Source organism: Epinephelus lanceolatus, chromosome 9 (genome assembly GCF_041903045.1).
Source record: "Epinephelus lanceolatus isolate andai-2023 chromosome 9, ASM4190304v1, whole genome shotgun sequence".
In the NCBI taxonomy this organism is placed as follows: domain Eukaryota; kingdom Metazoa; phylum Chordata; class Actinopteri; order Perciformes; family Serranidae; genus Epinephelus; species Epinephelus lanceolatus.
This window is the reverse complement of record NC_135742.1, coordinates 20440767-20463792: the sequence shown is the minus strand read 5'-3', so window position 1 is coordinate 20463792 and position 23026 is coordinate 20440767. Positions and strand designations below refer to the sequence as shown.

The window sequence follows — 23026 nt, the reverse complement described above, 5'->3', positions numbered from 1 at the left end:
GTATTGACAGTGGGATTGTACTGAGAAGAGTACAACAGTAGTTGTTTTTTTTTTCTGTGTTAAAAAATAAAGGTTAGTTGACTCATCTTCAGAGAAACAAAAGATTACAAATGCCTCTATTTTCTGCATGTTATAAAATAGAGAACAAAACAAAAGTAGGGGATACAGATTTTGAACGTGTGGGAGAGGGTTCAGGCTCAGATTCTAGCTCCACATCTCCCCCCCCAGGCTGATACGAGGATAACATGTAATATAATCTATACCTGGCTCTATCTGTGCGAGTTACATAAATGCAGACAGACAAGCAGTAAATCAGTGGGTTTCATGATTTGAAATCGCAGCAATGTTGTAATGATGCACTGGAGAGTTAAATTCCCTGAACACCCTCGAAGGTGTGTCACAGATTGTGGCTGATTAGACCTCTGCTCACACTGAAGGTGAGCGTAGCTATGTGGGGAATTATATGAGGTCACTGGACTGGATGCACCAAAAAGAATGACAAAGGTGTGATATCTCCCGCCCCAACAGATGCAATAAAGCTAAGAGGAGGTGCAGACATGTCAGTCAAACTCTCTGCACATGCCTACTCAGTCCTGAGAAGAGGTATAATCTGGTGAAGTATGTAAAGAAAACACTTGTGTGGGTGGATAATGGCTGTGCAGGAGCTTTAAAAGAAAATATACTCTGACCTTTTTAAAGACCCCACACATCCAAGTAAAACAAAATCAGTGATTTCTTGACACATCATATGCATAAGAAATACTTGTCGAAAACATGAAAAGACTGGAAACTGCAGTGCTGCATTGTGGAGTCAGACCATTTAACTTCTTTTCATCGTTTCTGTGTCCAGGACTTTTTGAGAAGGCCTATAATCATGGCTCGCTGAGGCACAGGAGCCATCCTCAACAAACATCCCCCCCTGTATGTTAGCGCTGGGCTCGCCACCTTCTACAAGCTCTCTTGGTTCTTTCAGTCTGATAAATATACTGTTAAATAATACAATCATATCAACATAAACAAAATAGCCATCACTAATGTACCTTTTCATCCTTTAGCCAAAATTAGCGACCGGGCCTGCTGACAGTTCCTGCTTACTGCTATGGGTGTGTGCATTGTGCTAAAGGGGAACTGCCCATTGGTTCGACAGCCCATTGTTCCGACCATATTAAACTCATTGTTCCGAAGTCCGTTCTGAAATCATCATGATGTCCTGTGGTTAAGGTCTGGTTAGGTTTAGGCACAAAAACCACTTGGTTAGGGTCAGGAAAAGATCATGGTGTGGGTTAAAATGAAAAAGAAAGTCATAAACACATAAGCCGTGAGCCTGCTCCGCCTCAAGCCGGTCGCGGCGCACCATACGCCCGCCGCGAGCCGTTCAGCACCGCGGACAGTCGGACTAATGGGACGTCGAACCAATGGGCTGTCGAACCAATGACATGGACCCGTGCTAAAGTTAGCTGCTGTTAGCCGCTAAAAAAGAGTCTGTCGCTGAGGAGCAGTACGCGTTCTTCGGCTCTTGGGATGTGTGCGCCATGCTACTATAGACTGTGTGCTACTTGGTGAGCTGCTAACAAGAGTCTGTTGCCAGGGTCTGACACTCATTTTTCGGCTTGGGGGATGTGTGCTGTGCAACTGTAGACTGTGTGTGCGCTATTGGGTTAGCTGCTTACAAAAGCCTGTTACTGTGCAGCAGCTAGATTTTAGGATTAGTGCCTTCAGTTGACACGCCCTTGACGTCTCAGAGCAGAGGATGCAGGTTTTTTGTTTGTTTTTTGTTTGTTTTTACCATTTTGAAACCGAATTTCATATACTTGGAATTTTTTTGTGATCATTCAAATTTGGTTGGGTAGTTAATAAAATATTTTTCTATGGAGTAACAAACTCAGAAGGCATATCCATTTTGCTTTACCCAGACTTTAAGTTATGGTTGATTAGGTTTAAGCTCAAGTTGGCAGAGCTATGAGAGGTCAACAAATTTTATCTATTAATAAGAATGCTGTAAAACTGTCCACTGGTGCAATAGGCAGTGGTGTGCACATTCACACTTCACAAGAGGTAGCTTAAAGTTCAGTTCACACTGATTTAAATGAACTAGTTCAGGTTCATAGTTTACAGTTTGAATCTGGAAGTTCACAGTCCCAAAAATAAGCTAGTTTACATTCATGTCTTCTGTTTTTTTAAGTGAAATAAAAAGTCTTGTGATCATCATGCACTCGCAGATAGTTTCCAAAACTGTTCTGATGCTTCAACTCAGTGTGCTGTTTCAGATTTATCGCTGATGTGGCTGACATTCGGACTTGTCGGTGAAGATTCATCCAGGTCATGGGGATCTTATGTGCTATTTCAGAGGCAACTGGACTTGTATGAGTTACTTGAAGATGTAGAATTGAAGAAGCCTCTTGGATGAAAGGCGAAATGTCTTTAAGAAGCTCAAGCAAGTCCAGTTGCCTACGATATAGCCCTTAAGACATTTAGACTTGTTTTTCGGACTCATATATGCATATAAATGTGAGGTTTTTTTTCAATGGAATCTGTGACTTACTAATTTGTTCATAAAAGTTTTTTTTTTTTTTTGTAAATATCAATATAAACTTCCTTCAGCAGTACTGGTAGCTGCATTGTCTGCTGTTTTGTTGGCATGTCGGGTGCCGTAAATCCTGAGGTGCCATGAAACAAGCATTGCAAGCTGTTGCATGAAAGCTTACATTAAAGTTCACATGCTGCAAACTGATGCCGTCACTTCACCTTTCACCAGAAATTGAGGATGCTCAATAAAAGCACTCTTTTAGCACGTTCATGTACAACACTGACAATGGGAAAATAAGTGCGATGTCAATCAAGCACATCCACACAGACCTAGGAAGAGATGTAATTAGGCAAAGTCAGTAAAAACACCTGTTGAGGTCTTTCATGGGTGTTTAGGGCACCGCTCTACAGTATAAACAAATGAAAAGCTGTTAAAGTTAATTGGCTGTTGGTTGTTTGTCAACTTCTGCTGTCATCGTTCGTCGCAATCGTACAGTAGTTGCGTCTAATGCAGAAACCTGCTCCTGACCGCACTAAGGAAAGTCATTCTACCGGAGGAGTGAGTTAAACTGCTGCTTTCTATTCTGTCAACAATAACTCAAACAGGATATGAAATGTTAACGGCGTAAAAAAGAAACCAGTTTAGCTAAGCTTCACTGTTAGTATTGGTCCCAAAAGGGAATTGATCAGAATTGGCAGAGAAATGCACATTCAACAGTGTCTTCAGGCTTTAGAGAAATGGATTATCCCGTATTTCCCTCTGCAGCATGCCCTCTGCTTCTCTGGTGTGTTTGCATTTTCTTCTAAGCACAAATCAAGCCATGTTTTTTGCCAATTTTGTGTGTATCACAGTGCGTGTGTGTGTGTGGTTGTGTATGTGTTTGTCTTTGGATAGCAGACAGCTAAATCATTTTTTTTCTCCTTTTTTTCTCTACTACCTCTCTCTCTACGGGGAAAGCAGGCTAGTTTGATCTTTTAAGCTTAAAACAATATTTTATTGAAAGCAGGAGGCAGCGTATAGATGAAGAAAATATGGTTTGGGACATAAATAATGTGGTTGGAGGGAAAAGGTTGTAAGTTTATGATGCAATTTGATAGACATAGAAGTCTGGGTCAGATTCATAAAGCGCCTTTGGATAAAATAAACTCACCATCATTTCCACAGGAGCAATACCCAATGCACCAGGATCAAACCTTGGTGCGTATAGGAAACTAATTTGACATACACGTAGAGTGTGTTCAAACGTTGAACATTAGAAAGACTAAGGCATTGCAATTATCAGGTTACTGTCCTTTGTGACTGTGTTGTAACACCTCATTTCTGTTCTGACTAAATTAAATAAGTATCCCGTCTGGATCACAGTGATGTTTGTTTGTTTTTAAATCTTTTCAGTGCTCAAAGTGCATTTGCCTCTTTTCGTCTCTACAGTTTATCGCTCAGTAAACCCAATCCGGTGTCTCTGATGTCTGTAAATCTAACACTTCTGTGTGTGTGTTTTTGTGTTTGTGCACATTGCAGCTGGCAACGTGGGACCCAGTTCATGGCTTGAACGGCACACTGACAGACAGGAAATTGGAAAATAATATGAGAGGAGTGGTGCTAAGAGTCGTCACTGTTCTGGTGAGTATAGCTGACCTGTGTTTTTATTTGTGTATGCATGGAGTTTTTTTTATCACTGTGATTTCTGAAAAAAAAAAGACCAGTTTCAGTGTTCCCTGTTTGAAAATCATCCTGCTGTTCGCTCTGAAGAATCAAAGACGGACTGTTGTGACGACTGCTGGCATGTCAGACTTCAGCCTTTGCTCTATTGTAAATCTGTCCTTTTGTCTAGTTTTCTGCCCATCATTCAGCTCGGTCTCTGTGGAGATGTAGAGACGGACAGGCTGAGAGCTTGTGCAAGGGAAAGGAAAATGGCAGACAAACATTCATGAGACAAAGGCAAAACACAAAGAAAAAGTAACAAGGTGAACTCGCTAATGGACCAAGCTGTCATCATTTCATTAGCATCCATCTTGACATTTGACAGCTAGATGATAGAGACCGTTGGAGTCCTGATGATAGTGAGACTCCAGCTCTTTCTGTCTCGCCTGCAGCATCGATTTGAGTACATCCCATGAGTGCTTTAAAGATTCACTGCTGTAAATTCTTCATATCCCGTCTTTGAAGTGAGAAGCAGAGAAGAAAGAGATAATGCCAGACATCTTTGTGGCTATCTTTTTTTCTTTCTCATTTTTTTTTCTAGTCTTTGATTTCCATCATCCTTAAAGGGGAAAAGAGCAGGGATTGTGTTTTTGAATGTCGCCCTTTTTCCCATCAATGGTGTAGGGTGGCTCGTATAGGTGTATGTACACATCTATTATTCTTTTTACCCTTCATGTTCTGTATCTCCGGTTGTGTAAATGTGTGTGTTACCTGAGATGACTGATGCCTCATGAGGGCCTAAAGACAGAAATAGATAGAAATAGAGTGAGGTGTCCAGGGTGCTGCCCGGATGTACTGTTTTCTCTTTATGTGAGAATGGTTGGAGGGGAAATCCTGATTGTGCGTGTGTGTTTGTGTGTCTAAGTGTGTGTGCATTATGTGGAGGTTTCCAAAGGGACCTTTGGAACAGATTGTTCTGTGGTGCCCTTGGCTTTTTATGCTCTCTGCCTTTTTTTTCTGTCTGTAAGGTGCGATGGTCTCATACCCTCATGCCCTGAGACATGCTGAAACAAACAAGCGTGTGTGTGAACATTCACACGTGCACTTGAACACATTAACCTGTAAAAGCATCTGTTCGTTCAATTCTCTCTTCCAGACTGTTGAATAGTTATTGATTTGTTAATTAGTGATGAGATCATACCGCTATTAGGGCCAGTGACTCGACATCAATGCTATTGATTGGCTGAGGCGATATTGATTATTAAATGGATGTTACCAAGGAATGACTACATCACTACAATTATGTGTTCACGGTCCTCTACAGGGGTTAGTAGAGTATACATTCTGATCACAAGTGTGACCGAAATTGATATTTTACAGCTAAGAATTTAATTAGATGCTTTTAAACGCTTACATTTCAATGATGTGTTCAGGAAGTTGATTTCTTTAGATGTGACACTCTGAAGGTGCGAAATCAGGCGGCCTTTAAATTACCACTCACTGACTTGCAATTTAGTTTGATTCACCTCAGCAGCTGAGTTTTCATCTTTTGCTGATTTTTTCATAATACTCAGTGCTCCTTAATTTTTGAGGGTGCACCCACATTTCTTTGGTCCTACTCCACATTTATGAGTAGCAAGATGTGAATATATACTGCAGCCCAAATATGCAGCCAAAGGCAGAAGATGTCCCTTTTTAACTTGAGTTCACATTTTTGGAGATAATGAAAGAGCGCTCAGTGTTTTCCCCAAATGAACCTCAAGTTTAACTTTGGAAGAGGATAAGGCACACAGTAAGGGCTGATTTATGGTTGTGCATACGCTCTACCCAGAGCCTATGCTGTAGCCTACACAAGTCTGTGCTGGTGTGTCTGTGTCGCTCTGTAATGACACTTTCGAAACACTACTTGACAGTTGGGTTTCTATGACACTGTGTTTAATTTCTGTGAAATGCTGTTAAGTTTGACTGATTCAAAATACACCTAGAACACACATAAAAAAAATCTTCTCCATCATAGTTTGGTTTGGATGAGTAGAGGAATGAGTGTTTGTTGACCTCGTCCTGGACTCTGGATACAATGGCTGGAGGTGAACAGGGTGGAGGAGGTTGCGACAGTTCTGCCTAAAATGACAGCTGACAGCAGCAGAGGAGAGAGCACATATAAATTATGCAGTAGCATTGGCTGATAGAGATTGTGGTAAAGTTTGATTGGATAGCTATTAGAGTGGACACCCACAGTCAGCTGATTAGAGGAAGCAGTGGGAGTGGGTGGAAGAGAATTGTGAATGGATGAGCACAAAGAAAGCCTTCCTGATTGAACTTACGCTGAACTTCATTAGCATAAGCCTATGACATTTTTCTCTGCATAAATTAGCCTAGTAGCTAGCAGACTTTTCCACAATATCACAATATGCTGATGTTATTAGACCAAGTCTATGACATTTTACTTTTCATAAATCAGCCTAGTGGCTAGTGGAGTTTTCCTGTACTCATATGAAGCCAGGATAAATCTCCCACAATGCTATTTTGATAGGTTTTTATTGTCTTCACAATTATTTTTTCTCATCTCATAAAAGCTTTGTTTCCATAGCAGGAAATGGTTTTCAGCTTACTGTTCCCACGCAGTGTAGTTACATTCCCGGGAAAGTGCACATCAGGCTACAGCCCAGAACCCACGCCATATGTACGGCATCTATTCAACACAGAAGTATAAATCCCGCTTAACTGACCAATGACGATTAATAAGGCTCCATTCAGATAATGTGATGTTATGGGGTATGCCTTCATTATGTAGCAACAGTAGAGAGAAATGCAGGAAAGGTCGCTGGTCTAAGACATTGCCGTTCGTGGCTGATGTCCAAAGGGATGCCCTGAAATGTTCACAGCAGACAATTTACCTTCACTGTTGATATAATTGTTGGACCTGTTGAACTGTTGGAAGGATGAAGAGAAAAATCTGTGTTGCACTATCCATATTAATCACAGTGACAGAGTACTGCACTGCTTGTCTGTTTGTTTTTTGATACATATCCTCCATCTTTATCAAACACAGGCTGAAGGAAAATTCATTTTTGTAACAATAGAAATCTGATCTTCTGCAGAGACTGGCAGGGCTTTCCAAATGTGTGTGACTGTGTTTTCAATATGCTCACTGCTACAAATCACCACGACACTGTCACGCCCAGCATTCCCTGGGAGGACTCTTCAAATGCCATTACTTAGTCTGTGTGGAAAATTGCTGTTCCTTGTCCCCATCATGTCTCCAAAAGCACCTGATCAGCGCTGAGACCACATGTGGTGTTTCTAGTCAAGAGGAGACAGGGGATAAAGTTGCACCAGAGGAATTAGAATAGAGGACAAGGAGTAGGAGGAGTGATGGGGGGAATAAGAGATGGGAGCGATATTGGAAAGACAAAGAGGAGATGGAAGAGAAGGACTGCTGGATATAGAGGGATGTGAGGTGATATTGCAAGGATGACAAGTGGGGAGTGTTGTAGCCTCGGTGGACGGATGGATGGATGGAAAGAGAAGAGGTGTCCTAGACATATGTTTAGGGAAAGCTGGGGATGCTGGGGTGTGGAAAGATGCCAAATGGTGTATATCACAGCTGGTGAGTGGCAGGGGAAAGGAAGGGACTGCAAAATATCAACAGAGAGAGAGAGGGAGAAAAGAGATGGAGGGGAGACAGATTAGCGTCACAAAGCCAGACTACATCTCAGATGATAATTTTTCGTGACAAGATTTCAGTCTGGGAACCATTGACTGAGTATCGATTGAGCCTGGCAGCTCAAAGCCAGACCAACCAGTGAGCTATGGGAAGTGTTTAGACGATTACATCACTCGTTGCCTCTCACAAAACCAAACTGAAACAACTCTGTATTGTATTTGCTTCAGATTTACTTTAAAAAACAATCTGACTGGATCGTTTCAGAGAGATCTGACAATGTTTCCCCGATAGCCACCATGTTTTACAAGCTGAGCGAGAGAAGGAAAGCCCACTGGCAGTCCAGCGGGTGATGTGTCCATCTAGTCAGGTGTACATTCATGTTGATGTCTAAGTGAAGGAGAGAACTGTCATGTACCGTACAGCCAACTTGAAATGACATCTGTGTCAAACAACCCGTGCCCTTGCCAGAGAACAGTGAGCTAAGCTGAAATCGTGGGTTGGCTCCGAGACACTAGAGAGACATGAGCTGCTTTTATGCATTCTGTACCTACAGTGCACCATAATAGGATAAAATACCAAACATGCTTTCAGTACTTTCAAACACTCGCACCCCCACATACACACACCTACGCAGAGCTGCACATGCACAGCCTTGTATTGATTTGCCGCTGCTATTGGTTGTGTGTTCCATTATTAGCTAGCAAACGCTTGTGGGTTGGCGTGTGTGTATGCATCTACATGTGTGTGTACAGTATGGATGTGTGTGCTTGTGTGCCAGGGGGTGTTTTCACTGTATACCAGAGAGCCTGTTTATTTGGAAAGCAATCAATGCACAAGGAGCAGAGCAGTTATTGGGAAAACAGAGAAAACAGAAATAGAGGAGGAATAATTTGAAAGGGTTTTGAAATGAGAATCTTTGCAGGTTTTTTTTAGGAACAGCTCAATTCTCTACATATGGCTTTCCATCAAACAATCAAGTGAAAACAAACTGTATACATGTTGTCGTCTTTTTCTTCTTTGTTTACCCACATTTTTTTCTTTAGTCTTTGCTACTGAATTGTTCTTTTTTCCCGCGAAGGTATTAACCATATGACACGGCCCTGGACTGATTGACAGTTGCCTTTCTCGTTAGACGCCTGTTGTCCTACCCTTCAGATATTAATGTGCAATAAAGACGGAGTGAATACACTCATACAACTTCAAGCCGGAAAAGTACTGAGTGATGTGATGTGTTGGCAAAACAGTTGATAATGAAGCCTTGATATCTAAATCCCCCGCTGTGTTCACTTGTACCAAGCTAATTCTAAAAATGTCATCAAAGCTAAGGCATGATTTCTCTTAGAAATGAGCTCCCAATGTGAACATTCACCCCAGAAGTGTATTCGGAAGTACTGAGACTTGGGCAAATGGTCCATTTTGTTGTTGCTACTGTTACGAGCGGCTTGAAAGTTTCAGCATAAGGAGGGACAAAACAGTTTTATGCAACAAAAATGCCAGACTTACACCAAACGACTTGTAGTGGTTATTCTTGTTCCTACATATCCACTATGGTGGCTGAGAAAAAAATATATCTGATTTGAGACATCCAAAAAATCCTGTGTCCACAGAGAAATTTTCCAAAAAACAAATCAGAATTTATTGTGAACAAAAAATTAATTCAACACTCAGAAGATGTATATTTTAATCTTAAAAAATTAAACCAAGGACAGTCTCTGCACCAGGCCTTGAGGATATGAGTCAAAGACTTTTCTTTCTGCTCCGACCACACCCTCCAGGCAGCCTCCCTTTGCTTTATCCCCAGCCATCCATGGCCACTAGATAGGGTCAACTCAGACAACGATAATTTTGGCTTCTACACGACTTTTCAAGTGATTTCACTGTCACAGACATGATTCCAATGTCAGAATAAAATCATGAGAGTGAACAAAAAACCAAGGAAGTCTTGCTGTTTGTAAAAAAATGCTGACAACCAAGGAAAAAAAACTGAGGCACTCCGTCTTCAGGTAAAAATATATATAAAGTAACTTTTATTAGAGCAAAGGCAACAAGACAGACCTACGCGTATCGACCAAAGTCTTCTTAAGGGTCTGATCATGAGAGTTTTACCTCAGTTGGTGCACACTCCTGTGTTATCGTTCGTCATCTGTCACAGACATGATTCCAATGTCAGAATAAAATCATGAGAGTTTTACCTCAGTTGGTGCACACTCCTGTGTTATCATTCGTCATAAAACTCGGGCCAAGCTGTCATAACTCAGTCTTTTCCTTGTCTTGACCTACCCAAGTCAAACATGTTTGATTCATAGCCCATACATAACGATGAATGTCACATCTTTACTTACTCCTGTTGTGGAATAAAGAGACTCAGAACACAGGATAGGACATTTTAGGGTTCACTCGTGAGAAGCCAAAGAATTAGTACATCATGATAATTTATAGTGTCTGACAAACAAGCAGTATCAGCTGACACACCTACAGCTTTCCAGTACACATTAAAAGGGGTTTTCTGTCACTTAAGCTGCTGTTTTCCCGATATTCAGACAACCAGCTCAGAGAACATTTGCTTCTCCTCACATAACCAAATTTGGCCAAAATCATGCCAAATCATTTAGCTGAAGTCACATCAGTATAATAAGTGTATGCCTGGTCATGTACACCATATTTCACACAATAAGAGTTTATATTTCTACAAAATACTCCCACTGTTCAAAGCTAAAGCCAAAATATTCCTGGTACGGCCGCTGCTATCTTGCACTGGTGACATCATTTGGAGCCAGAGTTTGCACAGTAATGATCTCTGTTATATCGTGTTCCTGCCTGTACACCCATCCAACTAATCACAAGCAGCACAAAAAATCAGGAGCACACCGATTGGCACACATAGCTGTCAATCCTGATGTCAAATCATCTTTCTGTAGCATCAAATAACAAATTAAAACCAAACAACAAACACTTGAACAAATATTAGCATGATAAGAACTACCTAAAATGACAGAAACCATCTGTGGGGAAAAAAAAAATCTGTGTATTTTGAGTTTTTACTTTGGCTCAGTCCCTTCCATTATCATGGCAGGGATGGGCTTTATGAGCTGTACTGCAGCCATCCACCAGGGGGCGATTGAGATATTTTGGCTTCACTTTCGGGGAGCTGTCATGTTGTCCATCTTTATTATATAGTATATCATTAAATATTATCCTGAGGTTTTAATCTTGACTCATGCAAATACTGAAGTTAAATGACGTGAACATTGTCAGTAATGAATAAGTGCTCTCTCCAGCCAAATTGACAAGAATATTGTCGACATATGACACCTTTAAGCTTGTGTTTCTAGAGTTAAGCATTTTTGTGGACACATCGGGATTGTTAAAATGTCACATTTCTAAAAAGGGAGTTTGGTGTCATATTTTCCACCAGAATCAGGATCGGGAATAATCACAAAAGGGATCTAACTGTAGTCTTGCAAATAGTGACTCTACAAGATCCCCAGTCTTTGCAAAATCTTATAGTCTGTGACTAAAACCTCACATTGTCTTTAGATGTGAGACGGTGTCAGGCTTTAGTCTTTTAAAAGTCTCTTCAAAGTCTTCAAGTGTATGGGAGGCGTAAGAGAACAAAGGGAAAGTTGTGTCTTGTGTCAGGGAATGAGAGAGAATGTGGGCAGAGTAAGAAGCCACTTATATAGACCCGGCCCTCATCTTCACACGGGTGCCCTCAGTCAGTCATTAGTGAGCTTCACCTAGAACACACAGACGTAGAGCAGACACACACACACACACACACAACAATGGCAATAACGGCACAGAATGACACGTAACAGTTCCCTTGTACAACAACCTCAGCCGTGTTTTTCCTCACCGTGTTTATGTTTGTTTATAAAGGTTTAAAGTACCCACATAGGGAAGCAATCAGTGGTACTTGGGGGGTTATTCAGTATGTACGGGTGTGTTTGTGTGTGTGCACTGGGTGTTCCTGCCTTGATGGATGGATGCTTGTGGTGAGAGAGGGACTTGGCATTCATGTCCACTCACTGCCTAATAGCTTATTGAACAGCAGCAGCTAGCGAGGATTAGAAACCGCCAAGTTAATGCGTAGCATAGCCTGCATGTGTGTTTGTGTGTGTGTGTGTGCGTGTGCGTGTGTGTGTGCTTAATGTGCAGCCAGTATCCAGTCAATAACATGCAGGCCCTCATAAATCTGCGAGACATATTGGCCTAAAACATTTCACTCATCAATAGGGATTTATTAAAGAAGAGAGAAAAAGAGGGGTGAGGGAGGAAGGGGAGGGCGAGACAGACAGGAGCTGAAGAGAAAACTCCTCAATGAAACACTCAATCCAAGAACAGTAAATAAAAGTAAACATCAATTTAGTTTCTTACCAGCTTCCTGCTCTCCTTGTTGAAAAATACCATGCTACTTCCTGCTCTGTGTTCACTTAATTGCCTAAAATGTCAGCGTTGTTTGATGTCATTTAACCTCAACAGGAAGCTGCCCTTTAGATGCCACGGTGATATTGATAAACAAGAGGTTCAGCCGTCCCGAGCGCATTTCAAAATGAACCAATAAAAAACAAATCTGCTGAATTGCATGGTGCGATTATTGATTTTCAACATTTTAATTCACTTGAAAATGTTAAATAGGTTATATTTAAATAAATTATTAAGCAATGTTCCCTCTGCGAATAAAAAGAAAGCTGAGTAGGGAACTTCAGGAGCCATAGCCAAAACAAAACTGAGGGGGTACGTCTTATTTTTCTCCTTTAATCCCCAAAAAAAGACAGCACTTAGCTAAGAATTTTAACACATGGACAGATATTAAGTACAGCATGTCTTTGCATCAGTTTTGTCAGCAGCCAGTTTGCCTTCACAACAACAGGAGGTGGAATTACTTCAGAGCACTGTTTTTATCTTTCACTATTTTACCATATTGGTTAAAAGGAAATATCTTTGAAATGTGCTACCAATGGAAGCAGAAATAACTGCTCAGTTAATGCACTTTAAATGAATGCTTTAAATAGTCAGTGTCACAATAGAGCTGTAGGCAGTCCACTTTTTAACCAAGAAAATTTGAGACTATTTTGGGGGTTTTGTCTGTAATGATAGGACAGCCATAGATAGACAGGAAAGAAGGGATAGAGAGGGGGGATAACATGCAGCAGGGGGCCACGGGTCGATGTCGAACCCGGGCCGCAGCAAAGGACTCATCATGGGGCACACACTCTGCCTGGTGAGCTAGAGGTCACCCCCGTGGTACATATTTTACTTGGTGTGAGGTACTAAGCTGTGAGGCAACGGTAAAAACAGGGGTTTGTGGAAAAAGTTGAGTTTTTATTTAACCAAAAGATGCAAAAACAGTACAGACCAGGAACTTAAAAACTAGGCCTTTAAACAAGGTCAGCAAAATAGAACTATACTCAAAATAACAGCAACAAAACCAAGTGTTAACTGAACAAACTGAGCTAATAAAATTAAACCTGAGGGACCATATATAGTGGCTTGGCCAAACTATGTAACCCAAATTGGGGAAAACAAAATGGACTTTTAGCTAGAGCTAATACAAAGGAAAAACGCCCAAATCCCTCCTCTGACATGGCAGTAGATGGTTTTGCCTGGTGAGCTGGCCGCGGGATTTAGCAGCTCTCTGCCCTTGGCCACGTCTTTTGCTTCTGCAGGAAGAGACCTCCCACCAGCACAGTAACTCAAACAAAGAAGGCCAAAAATGATTAATATGACAGGAAATTACTCAAGCTAACCCTACAATTTGAAAACGTGTGCACTCCATTTAAACAGTGTATGGCTAAAATGACTGTGGACTTAAATTTGTACATGAATTGTTTGCGGTGTGGCTGCCTTCAAATAGAATTTACCAGTGTACTTATTAAAATAGTGAGGTGAGTGTGTGAACAATATTACCACTTGTGGCTTTTACTTTGTGTGGCCTTGGCCATCACACTCGGCTTTGGCCGTTTACATATCAGAGGGTGACTAAAGCACATATTGTTGTGCAATTTAAGATTATACACAGACTCCACTGGTCCAGAACTCGGTTGGCTAAGATTAGCAGTGATGTTGATGTTACGTGTGACAGGTGTAAACAGTCTTTAGCCGTGCATGTAATGTCACATGTTCTGGTCATGTCCAAAACTATTTAATTTCTGGGATTAACGTAAGTAGAGCCCAAAGGCCGGAAGGCTCATCCTGTGTAAATGGAAAGACTCTTCACCTCCAGAATGTGGACATTGGATTAAGGATGTTATGAATCATTTACAACTGGAGAAAATCCTTTTTTTTTTTTTTTTTTTTTTTTACTACTAAAGGATCAACTGCACACTTCTTAGCCACCTGGCAACCATTTTTTTTAAACTTTTGTAGCAAATATGGAAGCTGAAAAATTGTAATGAAACATGCTGTACTCCCCTACTGATGTCACACAAGTTAATTATTTTGTCGTAATTTTTTTCCCCATTTTTTACATTTATTTTTGATTTTAATGTATTTTTTTAATCTTTTTTTTCTTTAAAGTAATTTATTTATTTCTAATTTCTAATTTTTCATTTCTTTATTTATTTTTTGTTCTTGTCTGTTGGGTTTCCTTTCGCTACTCTGGCTTTCTCTGTTCCTGAGTTGGTGGGTGGGGTTGTCTTTTTGTCTTGTGGGTTCTGTGTTTGTTTGTTGATGCTCTGTGCATCTTTATTATCAATGAAAATACCTTAAAAAAAAGAGGGGTAACTTAACCCATTTGTTACACCCAGGATGTTAATGAATGTTGAAAGTCGGGGGTGGTAATATGGCTTTCAAGGGTAGCAATGTGTTGGTTAAAGGGAAAATTGAGATTTTTGTCTTAAAATACAAAAGACTTGATTTGTTGGTGGTAGGAAATTTTATACAAGCTGTTTTTTTAAGCTTACCTTTAAGTGGTATGTTTGACAACACTAATCTGACATCTATTTTTACTTTCAGGCTTTTAACTGATTGTTTTAAACTTAGTAATGCAAATAAGAATGTGCTGAACGTGACCTACTTGTACTGTATGTGTAATGCGGGCTCTCGCAGACATTCTCCCGTCCTTTAAGATGAACACTTGTGGTGGTATAATGACCACTTGAGTAATTGGGTGATTTAATGCTTGAATGAATGCTGTATTGATTGGATGATTGACTGACTTACTGACACGCTGATTGATCTTTGCCTTCCAGGAGGAGCCGTTTGTAATGGTGTCAGAGAACGTTCTGGGAAAACCAAAGAAGTACCAGGGCTTTTCTATTGACGTCCTCGATGCTCTGTCCAACTACCTGGGCTTTAAGTACGAGATCTACGTCGCCCCAGACCACAAATATGGCAGCTTGCAGCCTGACGGTCAATGGAACGGACTGATGGGTGAACTGGTCTTTAAGGTGAGGAGAAAATACATGCACAAACACATATGAGCACGCACAAACACACACAATACAAGAACAATGAAGGGGAATATTGGAGGACAGTGATGTGGGTTGGATAAATGAGGATTTGCAGGTATACTGTGCAGGAGTTATTGGTTGCTGTTTGTAAATGCAACTTTAATACTTGCCCCCTCATCCTTACACTGCTTGTACGTATGCTTCTCACCTACCCGTCTAACAGGAAGCAGGCGAACTCATTGTGCTGCTCTTCATCCTCTCTTCTCCTTCAATGCTTACCAGCTAAAGTGAAAGTGAAAGCAGACCCCAGACTCCCTCATGTCCAAGATTTTCATAGCTTCCTCTTGTATACATGTGGCTACTACCTGATCACTACCTTTTCATGAAGTCTTGGTCTTACCTGTACACAGTTTTGGGCCACCATTGCCCAAAATTAAAACATACAAACATCCTGACCACTGCAAATGAGATGAAAATAAGAAAATACAGGCATAAGGCAGAGTCTCGGCAGATTCAGACACCACCACACACTTCTAGTGGGCCATAGGTGATGATTGAGAGAGATTCTTTTGTACATTGTATTTCAGGAAAACCCTGCATAGTATGCCTTTAGGCTGTAGAGAGAATATGGAAATGGGAGTTTGTTGCTTCTCTATGCACACACACACACACACACACACACACACACACACACACACACTACTCCAATACACAGGGAGAAGAAGCACGCATGCAAGCAGACACATGCCATAGGCTTCACTTATGCAAAGTAGGACCACAGCCTCCTTTAGACTGAGTCTGCACAGTCTGGATTCCCATCATAACATTCCCACTAGAAATCATGTCACCTCAAAATTTATTCTCATTTTAGTATGAGCTATGTTCACTCGGCGTTTGCCTATTTGCGTTTCTGTCAGCACTGTGTCCGAGATCTTTGTAGCTTCCACTTGTTTACATGCTGCTACTACCTGATCACTACTTTTTCATAAAGTCTAGGTCTTACCTGCACACAGTTTTGGGCTTGGGGCTAGCCACCATTGCCCAAAATTAAAACGTAGAAACATCCTGACCACTGCAAAAGAAGAAAATACAGGCATAGGGCAGAGTCTCGGCAGATTCAGTCACCACTGCACACTTCTAGTGGGTCATAGGTGATGATTGAGAGGGATTTTTTTGTGTGAGTCTATACATTGTTTTTAGAAAAAATCCTGCACAGTATGCCTTCAAGCTGTGGAGAGAATATAGAAATGAGAGTTTGTTGCTTATCTTTGCACACACACCACTTCAATGCACAAGAAGAAGAAGAAGAAGCATGCATGCAAGCAGACACATGCCATAGGCTTCACTTATGCAAAGTAGAACTATAGCCTCCTTTAGATTGAGCTTGCACAGTCTGGAGTCCCATCATAACATTCCCACTTGAAATCATGTCACTTCAAAAGCAAATATTGCATTAGGCTACCATAGAGCTGACTTTAACTTCTTTAAATTGGAGAGAGAAATTCAGACACTCATTCACTAACTATTGCAACATGTAGTCTGAAGTGGACATGAGAGAGGCTGACCTCAAAAATTCAGAGATGTCATATTGCATACGGGTGAAAACAGCGGCTTTCTGATAATTTGACTAGCTTCAAGTAGCTTCGAGTATCTGATGCATAACTTCTGACAGACACTTGAACTGCCTCAGTGAAAAGTTGAAAAGTGGCGGTGACATTTTTCAACTGGCTGCGAAGCTGTGAATGTGGATTTTACAAAGATGGAGAGGTTTACAGTTTGAGGGGAATGCAAAGGCCTTAGCTTTACCACAGCGGTCATAGATTGCAGGTTACTTGAGGTAACTCCTCCATTAGCACAAAGCGCATCACTTTCACTGCTGCATAACAAACTCGCAAATCAATCTTTTATTCTGCCAGTTTTATTGCCCTCAATTTAGATGCTGAAGCTGTCTCTTGTCTGACTGTCTATTCAGCTTTTCCAGCAGCCATTGGCAAACACGAGTGAATATTGGAGATTATTTTGTCAAAGTACTGAATATGTTTGATAATGTGATCCATCTGTTCATAGCCGCAGAAAGAAAGTAGGCAGCAGAGACACAGACCACAAGGAAAGGGATCTTTCATCTTTACTACACAGCCAGTTTTGGGATCAATATCACTATAAAAAAGTTGAATAAGTAGCAGCACATGCAATATTTTTGTACTCATTACAAGAAGCATCTGAATATACTGAATAGCTCATGGTTTCTCAGCCCTTCACTCTTCCGCTGGGGCCTTGGTTGCTTAAAACATTCATTGAGTGTAGTCATGTGGGGTCCCGCCAACAAAAGCCTTGAGCTCACCTCTGTTTCTTACAGTCACGCCATTCTTTTTTCCCCAAAATAGGCCAAGGCAGTAATAACAACAACAGGGCTTTTTTCCATTCAGTACCAGAACTATAGAAGGGCAATAGAGGTCGGTGTAAATTTGCCTTAAGCAATTGGACTGATCCCAAGTCCCACTTCCTGTAGTTACTGTTGCCAGGTTAGAGAAGCTTGGCCAAAAGAGACATAGCAATTCCAGTTCTGTTTAGCCGTGTGTAGCAATGTTTATTAAACAGTGTCTGTGCATCAGGCAGTATCTTCAAGAAGCAGACAGCAAGGACTACGGTATGCGATGGAGGGACATATGCACAGTGATATTGTGTATAGCCAACTAAATAACACCAAAAGTTACTTTGGCGCTGCAGGTAATGTTAGCCCCACAGAGATAATATAATCAAAGAAAGGTTAGCTTTGAAGTTTTCTGGCAAATGATGATCAACCCATTTGGCAGAAGAAAACATTGGCATTTTACGTTTCTGCGCACTTTTTATTTCTATCATATCAATGCTCCTAAAAAGACATAACATATGAGCTGTATTTGTCATCAGGCAGTGGAGAGCAAGGTGGTTGGCGCGTCACCTAGATGAGAAAGCTGCCAAGCTGCACACTAATGTAATGGACCTTTGCTGTGTTTCCATCTGTGTTTTTCAATCCACTTTCGAGGCTCCACAAATGGGTGTTTTGTAGCAACCCATCGACAAGACCACTGTTCCCTCTCAGGTGTTTTACTGCGCAATTTCGCACTGCCCCCCGCCTCTTTGCGCAGAAGAAAAAAAAATTGCGCACTCAAATATCCCCGACACAGTTTTCACTGTTTTTTTTCCTTCTCCTAATATGTGCTGTGAATGGTGAAATGTTAGACTGTAACAGTGAACATGAACGCACCCCATTGTGGGCGTTTGTCTATGCAATGAGTGACAGGTAACAATGTACTGTCAGTCAGTGATGATAAAAAAAAAAGCCCACCAGGCGCTTCCCAGCCAATCCTGCAACGGCTGTGTAGCTTGACAGCCAATCAATGGCATTATGTCGAGAAGCCGCTGTTTGTTGGCGCATTTGTTTTGTTGTTAGCCATTAGCAATGCAGCTATGGCTAAACGCGACGGCTCTGGCACTTTCTCCTCTGAAAATTGCAAGAAAAAACGCACGTCGTTCAAGTTGGAGTGGCTGTCGGAGTATATTCAAACTGGGAACGAGGCGCGGACGCCACCTGTGAAGCTCGGCGACATTTTTTCTTTTTCAACTGATATTGGAGTTGTTGGCAAGACGTGCAGTGAAGCGAAAGTTCAAGGCGAGTTTTCAGAGGGGAAAGTGTGGAGTGAATGGAAACTAGGCTACCTTAAGCGACACGACAAAAGGACATTGACATGCTGTGGATATTGTAAAGAGACGCAAGCAGGGGCTTGGGATTGGATCTTTACTGCAAGAGTGCACGGAGGAATGGCAGAAGAGAAACGAACTGTCACGTAAGAATTACAGCATACAGTTAACTTATGCAAACACACACACACACACACACACACACACACACAATATGTATACACATAAACTGTACACACCTACATACTTACAGCATACACATTTTGATATTTTTCTACACTGTAAAAACTTTTCATCCAGTACAGCACTGTCTGTAGCAGTAGTGCTGCTACGATTTTAGTTTATGTTTACCTGCACTATTTGCTGCCTGGCCACTAATATTTTTGCTAAATACAGTGGCACTGTCTGTAGTAGTACAACTACAGTTTAAGTTTACATTTAGTTTTGTGCTCTAGTATGTTTTATTTGTTGCAGTTTAGAGGCCTAGAGTACTTGACAATTACTAGGACTATTGTATTTTCTTACAATTTAAAATCTACTCTATTATCAAGCATACTTCTGTGCCAAGAAAGAGTTGATGTTATTGTTACTTATTTTGTATTCCAAAGAATGGTTTGCTCTTTGTGTAGGCATTACTTTCTCTTAAATATTTGTTTAATGTCTCCCAAGTGATTTTTATGGAGCACATTTTTCACATAATTGTTCACATTATGGCAGTAAATACTAAATCTATTTTGCCAAAACAATATTTTGTTGTTGCAGTACTTCATGTTGTTAAAATAATCTTATTATTAATCATAATTATAGTCACTTGTAATGATATTTGGGGTAGGAGAGGTGATGCCATGGTGCCGCCATGTGGACGTAGTGTGTATGCATCAGATGTCGCCCACAGTCGCTCAAGTAGTCACTCAGGGAAGGTGAATGCCTGCTCAGGAGTTTTAAAAATTAGAGGGAACACTGGACAAGACATGATCTTTTCTGAACCATAATCTGGTGCCAAAACTGAACCACTTTCCATTCTGAATGGACCACAAGTGACTTGCAAACGTGTCAAGTTTGTAAAAGACAAATTTTACTATTAAGCTCAGCGAATTTCTGGCACAGAGGTTTTATTTTGAAGTGCCATTTCCTGCTGTAGAGTGAGTGACTAATGGACAGCTGTTTGACAGAGACAGCAGACTAGCTCAACGACATGGCCAAACACAAGTATGATGCTGAATACATTAAACTGTGTGGACCTTGACCTAATGACTAAGGAGAAATCTGGATCCCATGGCTGGACCAGTTGGGAACCACTGCTCTACATAATGACTTGCAAATGTATGATATCTGTGGTTTGCAGAAAAGTTTAATGCCAACATTTTCCCTGGCAGCTGGGTGGCAATAATTCATGTCAACTTAAAAATCTGTCTATCTTTCCTTCTCCAAATATCTTCAGCGTTGCCACAGAAATAAGGAGGAAGCATGCCAAGCTGGTGTTGGCAATGAGACATTACGCCAACTAGCTCTATATTTGCTAGACAGTTAGCATGTATTTGCTAGCTGTGGCTGAAACTTAAGATGTGACTTTGTACGGTGTAATCTGGCTGTGACGATAGTGACAGTCCCTCAGCCACATCTCAAATCATCTTCAAAATTCTGTTTTCTTAGAAACACAGAAGAGCCTAGCACGTAGGATATCTGGGTGTAACAGAAAAGTGTAAAGCTGGCCGAGGCTCTGTCATTTGCTCAACTGTGATTGGAGCACTGAATTTAAAGAGGCAGGACTGTTGTGTTTCCCATCCTGGTTGGCACCAACTGATGACATATTTTGCGGACCGTCTTTGTCCGTGCGTTGTCACCTTTGAGGTAGCCAAACCGCTTTCCAACTACTGACGTGGTGAAACGTTTATATACACAATTGTGTCAGCTTTTGAGGATAACGCGAGCTCTTCTTTAGCTTCACCGCCGCTTTGCTCCTCACTTGCGCTCATTTTCCCCTCTTTTCGTTACGTCCACGCAACTTTCAATTCCTACTCACCTCGGCACAAACTTTGCAATGAAAAATAGGCGTGTACAATTTGTGCTTTCCCACCACTACACATTGACTGACAGCTGTTAACTTCTGCTGCGGGACACGCTGTTTTGATCTATCTACGTCTAAAGGTAAAACTGACCAAAGTTTATCATCGTCACCGACATACATGTTATTGTGATCCCATTGTGAGATCGTTATTGCTCAGCCTTGCTCAAGACAATGATTTGACAATAGAAAAAAACAATAGTAGCAAAGGCAAATTCTCAACCAACTATTCCTTCATATTTGTATGCAATAAAGACTGAGCTGGTCTTTAATTAACATTTCCAACTATGTATGTGTGTTTGTGCAAGTGAATGAAATATCTGTATGTGTGTGTACAATGCCCTTTGATGTCTTCCTGGAATTGCACTAAGCTGCTGCATATTTTGTTCATTCTTCATAGGTCAAGGATGTTTTTTTTTATTAGCAGCAATGTTCTCTCTGAAATTTCCCTTCATTATTTCCTTTTTGCTTTGTGTCAGGCTTGAATATTAGTTCAGCACCAGGCTCTCCTTCCCTTGACCTTGTATACTTGTGTGTGTGTTCAACCTTTGTATTCCCCCACCGATCCAACAGCTTACAAAATGATAGAGAAATGCTTTGAGCACAATGCATATTTATGTGTACACAGACAAGCACAGGCTGTAAATAAACCGAGCATTTTGTTTTCCCCATCAGTCAGCAACAAGGTTTATCTCTCCAAAAACCCAATTATACCAGATAATTATTACCCAGAGTGCTCTCTGGAAGTTTCCATGTTGACTGACCACAGCAGTCAGCACAGCGATTCATCTCTTTTCTCTCACGCACACACACACACACAGACTTGTATGCATATCGTTGTGTTGTCTCAACCAACAGGCATCCTAATATTCTTCTTATGCAGTGTAAGTGACAATTTCTGCACATTTAAGCATTTTGTTTCCTCACTCAACTGTGAAATTAGCCGATTTTTTTTTTTTTTTTGCCTACAGTGGATTGAAATTTTTGTTTGTTTTGTGTGTGTGTGTGGGAATATGGATGTAGTAAGCATGCAAGCGTGTGTTAAGTGTGCAGTCCAATCAGTGTATATATGTGTGAGTCCAGTGGCTGTAGGGCTTTGCGTTCCTCTACAAAATCACCTAACTTATTACAATAAGTTGTTTCTTGTAAATTAAATCTGATTATCTATAGAGTTTATATATTATATGCATTCCCTAGCATTAGTGTTCAAACATACATGCACACAACAGCATCTTAAATCCTTATTTTACAAGCAGATGTCTACAGCTGCTCGCCCAGCACTGGGGACTGAAAACATTTTAATTAGCCATTACTGTTTTTTGCATTTAAGCTGAGCTTATCCTATTTTTCTTGGCAGACATACTCACTGACAGCTTTTTTTTTTTCCAACTTAAAGTCCTTACACGTAAATAATTAAAGCAGCCATTTGTTGTCTCTTAAAATTCCAAGAATTCCAGATGATGAGAAAAGCTTTGAATGCTTTGAATAAATGAACAATTCAAATGCACATCAGAAGATGCCCAGTGCATGCTGCGTGTTACAGCGGGCTTATGAGAAATTCTTACTGACAACACACAGGCAAAACAGAGCCCAAAACACATAATAAGAATTAACTCTCCCTGACATCAGTCTTATTTTTCAGTCTCCATTTCATACCAAGACAACTTATTGAACAAACTTTGAAGATCATTGTCAGTTCCTTTAATGAGAAATGCCTTAGCTGCATTTAGTGTGCTATCTGTTGAATTAAAAAGTTTAACCCAATGTATCCTTGCTTAATTTCCATTCATTAAAAAACTGTAGATACATTGTTTCAGTAAATTCTGGTGCTGACTGGCGAGGTTAACAGGATGCAGAATTATTATGAGACAATGGAAAGCAGTCAACCCTCATCATAGCAGGTTACAAAGGAGTCACACTCAGACTAAGGGTGGGCGACATGGCCCTAAAATCATATCATGATATTTCAGGGTATTTTTGTGATAGCGATATTCTTAACGATATGACAAATGTTAGTAATGTAGTTTTACTGCTAATTCAAAAGTTTGCCT

At 40.8% G+C, this 23026-nt stretch overlaps 1 protein-coding gene across 4 annotated transcripts in view; it reads left to right on the top strand.

The window, feature by feature from the left end:
• The window catches only part of grid2 (glutamate receptor, ionotropic, delta 2), a 723252-nt gene that overhangs the window by 551689 nt on the left and 148537 nt on the right, over positions 1 to 23026 (top strand). For all 4 annotated transcript variants that reach the window (XR_013492025.1, XM_078170661.1, XM_078170662.1 and 1 more), the window contains exons 9-10: positions 4046 to 4147; positions 15029 to 15226. Coding sequence is in view for 3 of the 4 variants with exons in the window: in XM_078170661.1 (XP_078026787.1) it covers positions 4046 to 4147; positions 15029 to 15226 (300 nt within the window). In the remaining variant the exon portion in view is untranslated. The remainder of the gene's footprint in view (positions 1 to 4045; positions 4148 to 15028; positions 15227 to 23026) is intronic.